The sequence below is a fragment of the Cardiocondyla obscurior genome, linkage group LG04, assembly GCF_019399895.1.
Source record: "Cardiocondyla obscurior isolate alpha-2009 linkage group LG04, Cobs3.1, whole genome shotgun sequence".
Classification (NCBI taxonomy): domain Eukaryota; kingdom Metazoa; phylum Arthropoda; class Insecta; order Hymenoptera; family Formicidae; genus Cardiocondyla; species Cardiocondyla obscurior.
In genome coordinates, this window is record NC_091867.1 from 4,907,825 (window position 1) to 4,925,704 (window position 17,880).

A 17,880-nucleotide genomic window follows, 5' to 3' on the forward strand; every position below is an offset into this window, starting at 1 on the left:
GTGCTCTGAGATTAGCGGGGCTGACTAACAAAAATAAAGGAAAGGCAGGCCCGTGGGAATGCAAGTAGGAGGAAGACGGAACGGCCGGGGAGACGGAGAAAATCCCGGAGGTCTCCGATGGCACCAAACTGTCTCAGACGTAGCCTGACTTGTTCGATAACACGGAAAGTCGAGTTCAGCCTTGTTGTACGGCAAGCCGCGAAACAACTTTTGTGCCATTCGCGCGAACGACTTACGTCGTTGCAAGAAATAGCAGCATATTTAACAGACGGACGCGATATTTCAAGCGAATTCGATCTCGAAGCGCGGGGCGTGAAAGATCCATCGAAAATACCTTATCTCGCGTTTCGTATCTCCCTCGTGCTTCACCCTCTATCATTTTGCTCATTTTGCATAAAATTACACGACGGCATTTATTATCGCGAAATCGTTATATCGCCGGGCAATTTGCTCGGTGACAGTCACGGACAATTATCCCAACGTGCATAAACTAAAAGTGTCAAATAGCGTACGGGATATTTGTATGGCATACAAATTATTCAAAATTATTAAGCGCCGCTTATTATTTAGTAATAATTAATTCCAGCGGTGTGTACATAATATGATTATTCGATCATGTAATTAAACAATGATCTACATCCGCGTTCAACTATCAATAATAGCGTATACACGTAAAACGCGCGGCCAGCTGCCCGCGGTGGTAAATATTAAGCCATAACTAGAATATATTAGTTACATGTTGCATATTTCTCTCCGACGGTATATCCCAAAAGACGAAACTCCGTTTCATGCATGCAACCACGCTCGGCTAAGTAAGTTTTGTGGTCGCGGCACCGCAGTCACGTTCTAACGTCATCGCGCACGTTTCTGCTATTAACAGGATTCCTCGAGATGATACCGAGAACGGCGGGTCGGTGGCTGCTGCTCTCTGCGGCGCTTACGGTGGCCCTGTGTCAAGGCCAGGAGGATTGGACGCAGTGCTCGTCGACGTGCAAGTGCAAATGGGTGTCCGGCAAGAAGACCGCCGAGTGCATTAAGCAGAACCTCACGGAGGTGCCTGGGGACCTCTCGCCCGAAATTCAGAATCTCGATCTAACCGGCAATCGCATAACTCACCTCATTCATGACGCGTTCAATCGCGTTAGTCTGGTGAATCTGCATAAGCTGGTGTTGCGCGAATGCGGCATTGAATCGATTCATACGCAGGCGTTCAACAGCCTGAATATTATCATTGAGATCGATCTGTCGGGCAACAATATACGCAATCTGCATCCGGGCACTTTCCACGAGACGCAGCGGCTACGAGTGCTGCTGCTCGATCAGAACAAGCTGAGGACGCTGGAAAACGGCCTCTTCCACAATCTTACCTTCCTCCAGAAAGTCACGTTGTCGAACAACCGATTGGAGCGGATCGAAAACAAGACGTTCCATAAATTGCCGGGTCTGCAGTCCCTCGCGCTGAACGGGAATAATTTCAGCACCCTGCAAGTGCAAGCCTTCATCTCCTTGCCCAAGCTCAGCAGCCTTGAGCTCCGGGATAATCCGTGGAACTGCAACTGCCATCTCAAAATGTTCCGCGATTGGACAATCGAGCACAATTTATACACAAAGCCAACCACTTGCCAACAACCGTCTCACATGGCCGGTAAAATGTGGGACGAAGTTAGCAGCGACGAGTTTGCGTGCAGACCGAAAATCATCGCTATCGGCCCGGCGACTAAGATTGAGATGGGCAAAGATGTGACCCTCTCGTGCAAAGCATCGGGAATTCCACATCCTCAGGTAATAGAATTTTTTTTTTTTTTGCATTGGCATATGCGTTAATAATTTACTTTAATTTAATTAAAATTTAATTACAGTTAAATTTTTTTTCTATTAAAAATACGTAGAAGAGACACGATTTAATTTTGCCATTTTATTTAAAAGCTCGTATATTATTATATTAAATACTTATTATATTAAATTATTATATTAAATATTATATTAAATATATTTTTATTTTTACTACTGCATTGAGACCTGTTTATATTTTTTGTAATAAAACGTCGCATGCAACTTATCTGTTTCAGTTATCATGGACGCATCGTAATCGCGTTATAAGTAATCTCACCAAACGCACGAATAGCGACAGAGGTTACATACTTTCTCTGAGCCACGAATGGCTAAATCTCACCATAATCGATGCGCTGTCCTCCGACAAGGGTGATTACGTTTGTCACGCGAAAAGTCCGGGCGGCAAAGCCGAAAGAAACGTAACTCTGACTATCGTGGGTGATGGTCTGGGCGGCAGGGAGAACTTCATCAGCCTACCCCTTGCCATCGGACTGGGCATCACCGCGTTGTGTTTGCTGATCGTCACGGTAGTACTCTGCGTGTGCTACTGCCGTCGTCGTCGCACCAGGCACGACGAGAAAGGCCTCGAGGCGGTTTCCTTGGAGCACCACGGTCTCGGCGAACAAGAGAAGTCCCTGATCACGACCATCAACCCGGTCGTGAAGCCACCGAGGCGCTACGAGACGCCGTCAGTGACGTCGCACAGCACAGAGATGACGGAGCTGAACCGCACGTTGTTAGACAACGACTCGGTTTTCGGTCAGTACACAGCCTACATTACTAAACAGTGCGCGGCTAGATGCTAGCGAGAAACTATTTTACACTAGTTTTGACAGCGCGATTTAACTCGAAACCGGCCGCGTATACGCGAACATTAATTCAAGTTCAACGGACCTTCGCCAGTAAACGTGGTCGACGTGATTTTTAACGAGTCGCGGAGCATCGGTCATTTCGTCGGCGTAATATTCTCTCTCCCCAGGCGGGATATGACCGCTATATGTCGCTTATGTAATGTACAAATAGCGTGTATGCATGTGTGTGCGTGTAACCGTAAATCGATTCGTTCTGTGCCGAGCACGAGCTATCATGCGAGAATTGTCCGACCAGGTGCCATCGATCTTAAGGTAAGGAGAGTCCGTCAAGTGGCAGCTAGGAGACTAATGAAGATCCGTTAGGGGCGTTCATAATACATCAAGCATCCCCTAATATAACATTTGCGCTGCGACAGCGCGAGCATATTCGTCATCCGTATCAATCACTACTGATCATTCTTTTAGAAATATTATTTTCTATACATAAAAACGGGGAAGATTTTCATTTTTAGCTTCTAACGCGAAGACGTTAATTACAAATAGCGATTTGTAGCATATATAATTGCACAAGTAATGACGACAATAAGGTTTGCCAAGAAACACGTTGCGTGTATCGTTGATGAAGTATTTTTTGAAACTGCGAGATTATAAAAAAGCATGTATGAGACGGCACTAAATCGAATTTCTATGAATTCATAACACTGTAGAGAAAGATATATATATAAATATATATATGTATATATACCGCTTGTATGTTAACGTGATCTGAGACTCTTACAAAGAAAAATTCAATTAACTTTACGAATATTAAGAGAACCCCGAAGCGATATGATATAGCTCGAAGCGTACGATTGATCGGTAACGCTCAGGAAATGCAGTTATATTTTTCAGTTAAATTGATAAAGCACTCTCTTCCATTTATGATATTATATCGCGACCAATCGGATTAAGAGCACTCGTCCACGTTGGTCGACGACAATATCAATATTGTAAATGAATCGCACGGAGGCAACGTCCTGGCGATACCGTCTTTATTTACCGCTCGTTTACGCATCTCGAGTCTCTTCTCGAGTCCAGGTTCTTCGTACTTGCAAAACTTTCGCGCGCGATAATCTGTTTTTTTTTTTTTTTTTCTTCCGCTTTTTTTTCCTTGACCTCACTTAAATTTTCTTTTTTAACGTTCGTCCTTCTCTTTTGTTCATGTTCTCGCAGCTGACGGTGTCGGGAGCAGTGTCGTCGGCAGGGTGGGCGGTGGCGTAGGCGACGACGAGAGGGATCACGAACGGGCCACGCCAGAACTCGACAAGGGTGGCAACGGCGGTGGTGGCGGCGATACATTGCCGCGCGGGGGTGCCGGTTACCACCACCGACAATATCCGCCGGATCTGCTGGCCTTCTCCGGCGGTCGAGGCGCATCGCCGACTAGCCAGGCGTCAACGGCACCCGACAGCACGCGTCTGCCTAGTCAACATGTGATAACACCGGCGGCGGCAACGACTACGACAACTTCATCGTACGGTTCGCCGCCGTCAGGCCAGTATCACCCGGCCGCCTTCAAGACGCTACCACATAGTCGCAGCGTAACGCCGTTCGGCTTCGGACCGTCGTCATCTTCTTCATCGATGGCACCGGTGTTACCACGTCACGGCTACGTGACGATCCCTCGACGACCACGTGCGCCTAGCTGGAGCAGCGGACCTCCAACGTCACCCACCGATGTCCTTGAGCCGGTGTACGATAATCTCGGTCTGCGTACCACGGCAGACGGCAGTTCGATGCTGTCGCTTAATAAAAGCCCGGAACCGGCGCCTTTGTCCATGAGAGGCCGGCCACTTCCGAGCACCCCGGGGGGTTCGCACTACGGCACGATGCAGCGTAGCACTCCGAACATCCTGAGCGGTGCGTTGGACCGAGCGGCGCCTGAAGGGGCGGCCGAGTGGCCGTTAAAATTAGCAGACGAGAACGTGGACAGCGGTCACTCGGTACTGGCGCAGCAGCAACAGCAGCAGCAGCCACAGGCAACAGCCGCCACCAGCAACACCCTCGGTAGAAAGATACCACCGAGACCACCGCCAAAACCCAAGAAAAAGTCCGCCAACGGGCCGACGTTGTACGAGGACGAGGGCGAGGACGGCACGGAAGTATGATACCATGGGCATCGTCCGCAATGAGGGCGACTGGTCGTAGTGCGCCACGACGGGGCGTGCGTGACCACACTTACAATAAACCGGTAGTGCCTTTCGAGACGCGCGTCTCGCGCGCGCGGGACTTCCACTTCGTTCGACGAGTCGCAGTCTGAAGAATGAACGAAATACGAGGAGACTCTGGAAGGCCTCAGGACCCACGGACGGACACGGGTGATTTGCCGAAATTCGCTGACGATGACATTCGGAAACGGACATTCGTGTCACCTACTTCCCGTTCCTCAACTACTCCCCTCCTGTAAGTTATCTTGTAAGTTTTTTATCGAACGCTTACGGAGCACTCGAAAGTAAATCCGTACAAATTGTTTTTGAACGGTCCAATCGTCAAACGGGTATTCCCTTTTGTCCCCTTCCACGTATCCTTTTTTTTTTTTTTTTTTAATAATTTTTTTTTTTTTTGCATCAAGTTCCTTTAGCGTTTTATTTGACGCTCGCCACGCGCCGTAAGGTGATAACGTGATAAATGTGAATAAGGTTCCGGACATTGCCGCCGGTATTAGTCGATAAGGCGAAACCTGTTCGCGTTTTGTGTGAAATTTACGCGAAGCACGAAGCAACTGGAAGTACTGAACGCGAGTCGTTCCGCGAAGAGCGATACCAGTGAATTCGTCTTCTATTCGTGTTGCCCTGCAATGGGAAATCGCGATCGTTACGGCACGATTCGCGTGTGTAAGCGGAGTGTTAAAGATTCGGGAAAGACGACGTTTTGCACATGTTACATTTACGCGGTAAACATGAGATGAGAATTTAATACTGTTAAGAATCTATTTAGCTGTTATGCGCGTTTCTTTTTTTTAACATTGAAATTCTGACGCCTACATTGTAGCAGGACTCCATTGCATCCGCATGCGACACGGACCCTCGTGCTTACGTCGAGTGACGTAGCAATTTGTGTCCTTTTTCCTTCTGCGAGCGCATCGTCGAGCCGTGCTCGTACGCATAGAGGTACCCGATATTCCGTCGACGACGTTTGTAATCGCCAAGAGGCGGCATCGGCCGCAACATTTACAGCGGCGAATTGATTGTCATTATCTCGCAAATATCGTTAACGTAATACGGAACGTACCCTATGCCACCTACATAAGTAACGGTGCCACTTTGTATTACGTTAAATGGATAATATCTATTACAGCAATTGTATAAATTCATAGTAGATGTAAGTGCTGCGATGACACTCGACGCGTGTTGGAAGTTGCGAAACGCAGATCGCGTTGCGATAAAACGTTGTACAGTTAAAAAACTGCAGGCGAGAGACGTTTATTTCCGTCGATACTAATTGCACGAGTATTGTGACCTTTGAAACGCGTGTAATTTATTATATCGCCAGAATGGCCGAATGACTAACAGCGTATTTTGTAAACGAGACCAATTTGGCGTCGCAGTCCGATTGGTCCCCGTTATCACCGTCGCGCTAACCGTGGACAACGCTGAAAAAGATCAGTTTAGTGTATACATATTCCTCCACCGATCCAAATTCACTTCGGGACTTCAAATTAATTGAACGTTACGCGTGATGCGTACCAATTAGCAACAATTACAGCTCGATTGTCAACAACTCCGGCATATCACGCATAATATCCGCATAAAAATTATTGACCAAAGCTCGCGCGAACATTAAACGAACGTCGCCGAACTGTGACGTAATGCACGGATAAAATGTTACGCGAGCATAATTTAAAAAAAGCGACGATACTACGATGTGTTGTAAATGCGGAGCTAGGAGCGGAATTCAACGCGTCCCCATTTTGAGATACGTTCGATCGCTACAATTCCACCGTCGACGACAATATATCGTAAAGTAGAACATCCATGCGAGCTATACATCATCGACGAGCGAGCGCGTTTGGACTTATGGTTCCGAATACCTGATGGCCGATAAATCGTCCCTCCTTGAAGCTGGAAAACATGTGACTGGTCGGAGTCGACTTGTCGCGCACACAGCCGCCGGCGCATTTTTCTTTCGCGCAGAAGTTAATACCCCTTTCGAACGTGGAACTCATTCGCTTGTCTTTTTCCTCTCGGGTTTTTTTTTCTTTTTTTCTTTTTTTTTATCGCGATGCGATTCCCGTGATATGAGTACAAGTGGTTTTCTCTTTGCGGTGCTTCCATTATCCTCCGCGCTGGTTAACGCTGTCGATTCGCCAGCTCCGCGTGAAACATCTGGCTGCGATACATCGTGATAAGGAGTGCTTTACGCGCGCTCACCGCCGCATACACACACGCGCCCACCCACATGTGAGGAGCCGCTTCACCCGCTGGCGATATTTCACCGAAGTAAGGGTAGGTAGGGAACGTTCTTTAACTGCGAATTTATCGCCGGCGAGCCATCCACTCTTTATGCTTTTGTTATCTTTTTATCCGGGAGATTAACGTTTCCCTTTCTCCAGGTTTAGCCGGGATTTCGGATTGTATACAACTTGTTGCAATTGCGCGCGATTCCCATAGACGAGCGAGGAAACGCAATTTGAATGAATCCCAATGCGAATCTTGACTCGCTGTCGGACGACACTTGAATTCAAAGGACGTATCCGATCAATCTGTACTCTTGTCTTCCGGATGCGGCGGCAACTGGGGATCTGGTCCCGTTCACGCAAACACGCGGATTCTATTCCATAAATGCATCGCGCGGAATCGCGTCGCAATGTACCAAGTACGTTTGGAAAGAAAGACTCTTTGTCTCGACAGTAAATCGCCGTCTGACTTTTCTCTGACGTTTTTCGAGGTTCACGCGTTAAGTATGTTTTTTTAAATGCCGCTTGGATTAGAGTAAAAAGGAAACATTTGACGTCTGTTATCCCCGTGCTTTGTAATTTTATGAATCCAAGCTCCAAGTTTTGTTACATATGAATTTTATTCGGTATCGCCAGTAAATATTTCATTTCATATTTATTTTCGCGGAATCAAAATTTTATCTTTTTTTATTTTAGAAATCATATATATATATATTTTTTTTTTTCTTTTTTTTTCTTTTAAAGAAATATTTCTTTATTTCGCAACAATGGTTCTTTGAATTCGAAACTGATTCGCGGACGCATAAAGTGCGACGGTTGCCAAGAATCATCCCCCTCTTAAAAAAAAAAAAAACCGGGCTTTCCGTGCCCAAATCATGCCAAACAGTATTAAGCGCCGTAGACGATTCACTGTTCAAGCGCAAAGAAAGACAGCCGTCCGGATGAGACGCGGCGGAGAAAATAGCGACGCGGTCGTGTCGTCTCGATTTTTCGCTGCGCCGCCGCGATCGACGAGCTCGACGACTTATTGCAGCGTGTTACCCGTCTGACTTTCGCACGAGAAAAATGTTCGGTCGCGATGCGCCGCGACAGTCTGAGAAACGTTCTCGGTTTCTCATAGGCCAGTGCCAACCGATTTTTCCCTCCGCGACATCCACTTTCCTCCCTCTTTGATTCTTCGTGATCGTCCGATCAATGTTACGCGCGGAACACTTTTTTTTTTTTTTTTTATTTTTTCTTCCTTACTCGTAGACCAGTTTCACTGTTTCGTTCAACAACGCGTTGTACAAACGGAAAAAAAAGGACCGCGCTCTCGACAAGCGCGCGCGAAAAATCGAGCTCGCACGATCGGAGAACATTGGAGAACAGTATTTTAAGCGGCCTAGCAGAGTCGCGGCTCGCCCAGCTCGACCGCCGTGCCGTACCATGTACATACACTCCCCTTTCTCTCTTCTTCCCGTCCTCTCGACTGCACCACCCCTATCCGTACGCTTTCAATATTGTAAATGATACACGGTGGAAATCCGCACGGCACGGAACCGGTCGTTACCGGCGCCACGAGTATATTTTTGTAATTTTGTATTTTGCGCATCGCGCCTTTCTCCGTAAACCGGCGTCTCATCCCGGCCGATCGCCAGGGAAAATCGATCTCGTTTCGTCCGTCAAACACCAACGTTCAATCCACATCGGACACACATTCGACGGGGGTAAACGTGAGGATTCACCGGCGTACATTCCATTTAACACTGTGGGAAAGTGCTGCGCACATCCGACGGCTAACGAAGCAAATGTACGTACGTCACACCAGGCAAACCGGGATAATTTATTGATTGTCACCGAGTGTATCTCGAATCCGCGATTGCGAAACCGTCTCACCTATGCGTCCTACGCCGCGGATGTTCGACACAGATCGATTACGGAACTCCTCGGCTTAGCATCTGTCTCATCTATTTCAGATGCTACCGACCGCACGTATCTTCGGTACGAAGATCCTCTCTGTACTCTCGCAATAAGAAAACTTATTAATTCTTGACAATGAAGTAATCGTGGTATAAACGAGCTTTCATTTTTATTCCGGTACAATCGAGATTCCCTGAAATAAAAACCCGTTAAATGTCAACGAGCCAATCGAACGTTCAATCCGGGCGAGATTCGCTTTTTTTTGCCCCTTTGGTACATAATGTAAAATTCAGCGGATCTATTTTAAATCGTTCTTCATTTACTCAAGATATTCCAATTTTCGTTTTGTTGAAGGTTTTTCTTCGGACATGATTACACGTTTAAGATACGTAATTCTTCGTTAGTTTTTGGAGCGAAAATAAATATACTGTCTGGACTGAATACATTATCGGAAGCAGAATTAGAAACGCGATCTAACGCAAATGAAAACCGATATCATTAAACACTTTCGTGATATCGTGACTGTCGCGAATTCTCAGCGCTCAATTATCTATTCGACTGCCAACTACAACGCAATTGTCGTTGTGTGATATTTCAAATATCATACACGCACACTCTTCGCTTCCAATGCCCTTCGATTCGTACGTGCTCGTGAAGTATAACGGTAATTTACATTAAAATGGGGTAATTTACGACTGGCACAAGCAAGCTTCATTTAGGCCACCCGCTCTCATTTTGCACGTGCTACACGCCGGGCTCGACTCGATCAAAATTTTTGCCGAAATTAATAGCGGCGTCATTTCAATAATTTTAACATATTCGCATATCGCGCATATCATTAACGTCATTTACGTAATTTTAATACCAATTGGTTACTAAAATTATTAAATGCTCTTAATTAGTTGCAATTTAGATTAGTACGTTTAGTTAGTATAATTTTAATGGTACTGTTGATTACTAAAATTATTCAACGTTTTAAATTGCTTTTTAAATGAACGTCAAATTTTCATTTTCGATTTCTCATATGTGCGCGTGTCCGCTCGCGCGCGTTATAACACACGAAAATTTACGACATTAATACTTCACTTTCTGCCAATGAGCGCTCAATCGAAGGTACCGTCCAAATAGATCGGTCCAACTTATAATCTTCCGAGCAATTATTTATGAAAATCTAATTACAACACTTTTTATAAGATGCGTTTTGTAGAGTATAGTTCAGTGAAAGCGTTCATACAGACCTAATGCGTATCAAATACTTAGCATTTTGCATTTATCGCAACATTCCGATAATTTTGTATTCTGCAATTATAAAAAAAAAAAGAAAGGAAGAAAAAAAGAATTTAATGGTTACACATATTACAGCAAAATTGTGCGTAATATTATTTTTTCGAGTCAAATGGGATTTAAAGGAGACACGGAAAAGACATGAATTCTTTTGATTACACACATTCCCGGCACAAGTACGTAGAAATCTTCCGAACACAAATTTCTCTCTTGTTATTGCGAATTCCTTGCGTCTACGTATTGGATTTTTATAACACAAATTTACATTGTTACTTTTTACAGTCTGCAAAGATATTTGGTAAACGACTTAATTATTCGTTTCTCTCAAGACTGACAACCTTAGACTTAGGGTAACGTTTTTTGGTTTTACGTACTTTATGAACGCAGTCTTCTCGTTATTTCTCGATAGAAGAGGAATTGAATTTTTACGAAGTAATGCGCAGCGTGAATTTTGCCTAAGTTAACTTTGATACGAAATACACTCTACGGAAAACTGTTCCTTTTTTTAATGAAATACTTCGTTAATCTATGTATATTTGTATAGTGAAGCTTATATGCAAACGTTAATAATCATCATTGACTAACATCGATTGAAATCATGTTCGTTTATTTGTATTATTCAGAACGATCGTTGTTTAGTTAATAAGTTCTCCGCCTGGCGCATAAATAATTGTTGAATTACTGCCTAATTATCGTATCTAATGGCGCTAAATCGATGGAAGAGGAATGTCGCGTGTGCAAATAAAATTAATGCATACAACGCGTTGCACGAATATGCGAATTCGCCGTTGTTATATGAACGCAAAATTTTTGTTGACACAAATCGAATTGTCATTTAATCTTGCCTAAGGATCGCATCTGGGTAACTCGTGCTTAACAGGAATTTCTATGTTGAATCGCGAATCAAAAAGAAAAATAATGCCATTGACGCAATTTCGTATCTTGAACGAGAGAACTTGCGAGAGCCAAGATATTGTGGGAGCCAAGAAAAGATCGAAAAAGAAAAAAAAAAAAGAAATTTTTATCGAGGTATGTAAGGTAATCAGAATGATAATGCAAATGTAAATGATTTATATCTGCGTGTCGTATGTTGTAGATAATAATCTTAATCCGAAGCGTAACATCCGCTTTTCTCCAAATTGTATATGCGTTAAAAGTACCGACGAGCGCGGAAAGGTTTTCATCTTATTGTTAATTAACGGAGTATTTTTACCGTTATTCCTACTAATATATCATTATTAATATTGTACTATTATTATTTTTACTATTGATTTTCTATTACCATTATTATATTTTAATAATGCTGTATTTTTTAAGGCATTAATGCGATGATGATATTTATGCTATGCGGTTATTAATGTCGCCATTATTGTCGTCATTACTGTAATTATTTGAATGGACAAGATACCTTGCCTTGTAATAAATACATCTCAATTTTCAGTGATTCAAGTATAAATTTTCGGCCGCGATTATGATTTACATGTACAATGTATTAACATACTGGCGCTGTAAATATTATACATATTTTATAAATGAAATATTTAGTGTGATTGTAATATTACAACAATGTACTGAAAGCACCACTCTGTACACTCCACTAAATATATGGGTTAAATTTTAATAAATATATTTCCCGATCCCAAATTTGATCCATTTTTACCACCTGTTTTCTCAGACATTATTGATATTATTATGCAGAATCTGTAAGTAAAAACCGCGCACACTTTTATACTTTTATGCACACACTTTTATAAAAGGATGTATAATTTTATTAAGAAAATAGCTGCAATACACATTTTTCATAATTATTTTATAATATTGATATTCAGTGAAAATATAATGAATTTTTATTATATCATAACGTATTAAAATTGCATAGAATCTTTAAGTTTTCTTTTCTTTGGTCTCTTTCTTTAGTTTCGACAGTGCAGCCTCGCCATACTTTGCCACTAGCTCGTCGACAAATTCATCCTTCAACTTTTTAAGACATCTGTAAAGTAAAAAATATTATAAAGATGTATCAATCGTCGTATGACGAACAGGTGTTCGTCTTGCTGCTTTCGTTGACCCACACAGCTTCACAACGAATCATGAAAATAAAAGAAAAAGTATTATTACCTTCTGTAAACAGAGTTTGTTCTAAATTTGCCGATGTCTAAACTAGGAGCATGAGGCCGATGTATAATAAAAGTATCTGGTAAAACGATATATCTGCAAATTCGATTTTCGATTTAAATCACATGCTATGTTAATCACACCCAGACAGAGAGTATTTCATTATTCGAGTGAATAAAATTACTGCGGCTTACTTATAATCTAGCGCCGTTAAATGGGTCACGTAGGAAACTTTATTCCAACCAAATCCGACAAATCTGGTGTCATATCGCGGAGCGGATTTTGAAACGACTATGTAAGGTTCAAAATCCGGCTCCCACGAAACCTACAACAGTTTATTAATTATGTAATTATTTTTCTTACACGTATATCGATTAATAATCAATCGATGTATTTAATATAGTGTCCCTCAAGCCCGGTACCACTGATAATTCTTATCATGGACTTAGTACGCACTTGATAAGGCTCTGTACTATTTCGCCAAAGACTGTAATTTGTGGCGGCGTGTCCTTGCGTCCATACGTGATAACGAAACGTGTACAAAATACCACGTTTCAGAAATTTTAGTAATTCTTCTTTGTTAGCGGGAAACGTGAACCTGTAAGAGACGACTGTTCTTAATAATATTATTTATTTCAATGCCGCGATTAATTACCTATAGCGCTCAGTTTCAAACGCCGGCACAATCAGTGCTACTTTATCCGAATCCTTAACATTTAATCGATTGATATAGTTCATGATATTTTCATACAGCCCGAACTGCGGTAAGAAGTCGACATCAAGTTGGAAGACGAAGGGAGTTGGTACGTACGATATCGCAGTATTTCTTAAATAATTAATAGGGTAAAGATCCTAAAAGATAAAGGAAAGTTGTTACATTTTTTTTTATTATAAATTTTTTGTTAATTCTGCGTTAAATCACTGCTTTTCCGAAACACGGAGAAACGCACCCCGTCTTTGTACACGACGTGATAAGCGATGTTCCTTCTCGTCCGTAAATCCGCGGAACCGCGCACGAAATCCAAGAAATTCTGCACCTCTGCGTCGGTCAAGTAAAGCGCGACGCTTATAGTTCCCGGCCAGTGTTTCGATAACGCCTCCAATAGTGGTATCCTTTCAACGCTACACTGAGTGACTAGAGCAACATCCGTGGGTGAGTATACATTGTATTCGTACTCGAGAAGAAAAGGATGCGTGCGATACAAAATGGTAGCGCCTTTCTCAAATTCTCGACACGGGCTCGATTCGTTGTACTAAAAAAAAAAAAAGTTCGCGCAACGAAAGGAGAATTGTTGCTGCTGCATTAAATAAAACATATGTGAGATTTTAAAAATCTCTCTAAACTCACTGGAAGTGCGCTTTCGTGCTTGTCACAGCCGAATAAACGCTTTCGCAACAAATTGCCGTCCATCTCGAGGAAGACCCGATGCAACTTTCGAAACTCGTTAACGTGCTTATTGTGAACGTCTTGCTTTCGCGGTGAATTCCAATGCAGGATCTGAAAGTGAAGCGTACGCGCTCGGTTAAAAGTCGATTTACCTCGTTTGCACCTTTGACGACGGGTACAAAGGTACAATGAAACGGGACGTACGTTTATGCGATTTGTGTCGCGATAGCACATGTCGCTTATCGTGTGATCGCTCAGCTGTATATTCCAGGTACACTCTATCCTGTATACGATCCCCGGCTGCTCGTTGATCACCGCATTTATCACGTCCTGATCGGCCAGGCTGGTCTCCGGTATACGTTCCAGCACGCGTTTCGTCACGCTTTCCCAGGACATCGCAAAGCCTTCCTCCCGCAAGCGTCGCAGGTGCATCAGCATCACGCCGGTGTTGAACCCGCGGCCTAGAGCTGGCCACGGCCGCTGGCCGTACGACAACGCCTTCACGTACCAATTGCTCTGGTTCTCGACCAAGCCCAGAGTCTGTCCGGGCGAGAATTTCTCAAACGCCTTCCACAGAGGGTACATATCCGTCAGAACGGTTACGTCCGTGTCCAGCACGAGCACTCGGTCCTCTCGCATTGCATCCGGCAGTATCAGCTTCAAAAGGCCGTACACTCCCGAATAATGTTTATTCGGTATCCACGAGACTCTAGGCACCCAAATCTCGGCCTCGTGGAACGTCACGTTGACTAAAATAATCCCCTCATACGATCAAAAGCAAAAAAAAAAAAAAAATAGGTGTTCTTCCCGGCGACACGCATCTACCCGATATACCGTGTAAAAGCAATCCGCGTGTTGCACGCAAAAGGGAACTTTTTTTTTTTTTAATTTTGCCTTCTTTTGAAAATCTCGATTTTAATAAAACTTTGCAGTTACGCGTCCGCCTATATTGGAAAATTTAACAAATTCAATTAAACGCATTTTATATTTACGTCGGAAAAGAGTAATTTTTTTTCCCCTCTCCTCTCACTTTTTTTCCCGTTCTGTACTTCGTGTGCCACGTTAAAACACAGACGTGGATAAAAATTAGGTTTTTCCGCTCCCGCGTGCGTCACAAAGGGGTAGTGCGTGCCCTGTCGTAAAAGCGTACAAACCATGTGGCAAATCCCACGTTCGGAACAGGGTCGAAAGCGTTTTCCTCGCAATTTCGTCGACGAGCAAATGAAAATGCAACGGATTCGTGCGATAAAACAGAATGGACTTCACTACGGTTACGAGGGCGAAGGTTGAATTGTGTCCGGCGCAGACCATGGCTACGTGTATGGTGTCGCATCTCACCTTGAACATGTAGAACATTACTTCGCCGCGCTGTACCGGCGCACGCTGATGAAAAGTGCAAGGTTTTACGGGCGCTTTACCTCAAGATTGTTTTTTAACTGCGACCGCACGGGAGAATCCTCCGCCCGCAAATTCAACCTTTCCACCCCCATCGACAGCGATCGCCATTTTCCACCGATGTTCGATTTGCCTATCTCCACGGTGGGAACTAGAAACAACGTTCTTTCATGTTTTCCAACGCTAAAGAGAAATCGATGTAATCGCCGTTGCAATTACCGTTGAGCAGCAGGTACAAGTAGAAAACCACGGACGGTACTAAGATGCCGAGTAGACATCCTACCCATGGTCGAGCCATTGTAATATGCCGTACATATTTCCTAATTCGCGATATGATGTCGCGGGTGAATTAGAATAGACGCACGCTGCGATCTACGGAAGAGAGAATTAAATTCGAGACACATGCGACTGGCGGCTTCTCGCCCTTCGCGCTTCGAGGGTTGGAAAACTTCGTGCAAAACTCTCCACGCCTTGCAATTTGCCGTGCAACATTATCTCCGATGCCCGATAAGAAAAGGGCCAGAGTTTCGAGTTTCGTCTAATTGTAGACGTCTTCGAACATGCGCCAAGCAAGCGGCGGCGAGCAATTTGCAAAAGTAACACGTTGTCATTACGGTGAATTTGATTAGCGCTTAAAATATGACCTGGAGAACCGCGGGGGGAGGAGGGGGAATTATTAATAGACGCGCGGCTCTTCTTCGCTCACCCGGCTCGCTCGATACCCACTGATGCGTGATGAAAGTCAATAGATCATGTTTATCGTGCCTGGTTTATGAATGCGTTATATCCAATTTTCCTCATGTTATACAGATAACAACTACGGGCGCGACACAATCATAATGCATGCAAATTAGTGTCATAAATGAAAATGTTGTATTCCTTGCGCGGAAATTCGGGATAATTGTGCCGCGAATACGAATTCATGCATCAGCATTCGGTGCACGTTAACAAGCGAACATTAATATCAAACTACGCCGATAAATAAACTGCATAACTGATACATTAACTTTCCATCGCCCGATAAAACTTTCGAGCTGCGTATTTCAATTACGCTTCCTTTTACACCTCGGCCTTTTTCGTTTACCCTGATATCCGCAAGCTCGAAATAAGCCAGTGGACCCATTTTCGCTTTGTGAAACCAATTTCTGACTTATAAATTAAACGTTAAATAAAAATAAATTCACAAATTACTCATATTTTCTCTCGTTTACCACAAATCGTGAATCCCCTGCGCTTTAAAATTACAATACGCAAATGCATTATTAATGTTTCAGCATTTAATTTTTAAAATACATTTTTAACGTTCGATTAAATTTAAATCTCTTTATAAACGCCCATTATAAAGCGTCTCCAGCAAATAACTCTAACGACAAAGGACTCTGTTGAAACACAATACGTAACGAGAAAAAAATATAATGACAGATATTAATATTTTAATAACTTGTTGTTATAACTTTTATACAATTACGCTACATTGGACGTAATTCAAAAGTGCTTTAAAAATAATAATAATTAAAATAAATTAAAAAAAAAGAAAAAAAAAAAGAACAGCTTGAAATGATTTTCGTGCGAAATTAAAGTAAAACTTGGAGCAATTACAAAACGCATTCACTGACTTTCTTTCTGAATCGGCTTGTAGCCACCTTACGGCCGGCTAATCGCGCACATGCGACCCAATTTTACATTCTTAGACCGTGACGTGCTTGTGACGTGCATCCGCGCAATCGGTGCGAAAAAGAAGGACTGAAATTTCAGCACATCTTGTTTTTATTTCACGTGTCAGTCTCAAGCCTCAATCGCAGCTGCATTATCGGCGAGCTGCACAATTCAATGAGCGAATCGACTATTTACAAGCGTTGACAATGCGCTACGCTTTCGATCAGTCTTTCTTCCTTCTATTTATTTTTTCACGCAAAACAAAAAGTAACAGAGAGTACGTGCAAATTATTCAAAAATAAAAATAAAAGAGTGCGGCGAGCTGCAGCAATTTCGTTCAGTTTTTTTCTTTTCTTTTTTCCCCCCAGTTAGATCGATACGACCTCGTGCGCTCATCAAATTTCCCGACGGGAGCAAAAATTCAAAAATAAAATCCACTAAATGGTAAATCTCAAGCGTCTCGAATAGCTAACTTTTGCGATATTATTTTAAATTTCTAATTTACAAAATTTTGACATAATAAAAAATAAACCAAAAAAAACGCACGAAAGGGAATAATACATAAGAAATACTAATACGTTAATTTTTCATTCAGGATATCCATGCCATTTTTTGCTAATAGATTAAATTAAAGAACACATATTTTTAATATGATGTAACAAATGAGCTGTGTATAAAATCCCGGCGCGATTCGCCGTCACGGAGCAAGCTGACGGCCCCCAACAATACGCGGGCAATAATGACGTTATTGTCAGTACATACCCAGCTCGACTGTGGTCTCTCCCGCGTCGTGCATCCGACGATACGTTCTCCGAGACAAGCGGAAGTGCCGCGATTTCTCCGCGGAGCGAGAGACGCTCTCTCTCTCTCTATCTCTTTCACTTGAGGCGACGCGATCCGCTGTTTGTCCCCGACGACGTAAATTGTCGCAATTAGCTCCGTCGCGATAATAGGCACACTCGGTTACCGGAATGCCGCGAAACGCAGAAGCCGCTCCTCGCGATATCAGCTGAACGACAGAACGTCGCCACGGAGTGACGTGCAGCAACTACCGTCGCACCACC

The 17,880-nt window shown here is 43.3% G+C and overlaps 2 protein-coding genes across 5 annotated transcripts in view; one reads left to right on the top strand and one right to left on the bottom strand.

Annotated features, from left to right (window-relative positions):
- Kek5 (kekkon 5) overlaps window positions 1-5,204 on the top strand; it is a 188,598-nt gene extending 183,394 nt beyond the window's left edge. For all 4 annotated transcript variants that reach the window (XM_070654836.1, XM_070654835.1, XM_070654837.1 and 1 more), the window contains 3 exons: window positions 881-1,782; window positions 2,070-2,592; window positions 3,858-5,204. In XM_070654836.1, coding sequence (XP_070510937.1) covers window positions 892-1,782; window positions 2,070-2,592; window positions 3,858-4,792 — 2,349 coding nt within the window. In that variant the 5' untranslated portion in view covers window positions 881-891 and the 3' untranslated portion in view covers window positions 4,793-5,204. The remainder of the gene's footprint in view (window positions 1-880; window positions 1,783-2,069; window positions 2,593-3,857) is intronic.
- Window positions 5,205-11,879: 6,675 nt separating this feature from the next.
- On the bottom strand, window positions 11,880-17,880 carry LOC139101584 (xylosyl- and glucuronyltransferase LARGE2s). The gene is made up of 12 exons (XM_070654839.1): window positions 17,579-17,880; window positions 15,380-15,532; window positions 15,184-15,311; window positions 14,920-15,103; window positions 13,970-14,514; window positions 13,727-13,876; window positions 13,329-13,631; window positions 13,034-13,230; window positions 12,835-12,976; window positions 12,573-12,703; window positions 12,382-12,474; window positions 11,880-12,253 (listed from the first exon to the last, which is right to left on the bottom strand). Exons 2-12 carry the CDS (start codon window positions 15,456-15,458, stop codon window positions 12,148-12,150), a joined length of 2,058 nt encoding a protein of 685 aa, XP_070510940.1. The 5' UTR covers window positions 15,459-15,532; window positions 17,579-17,880; the 3' UTR covers window positions 11,880-12,147.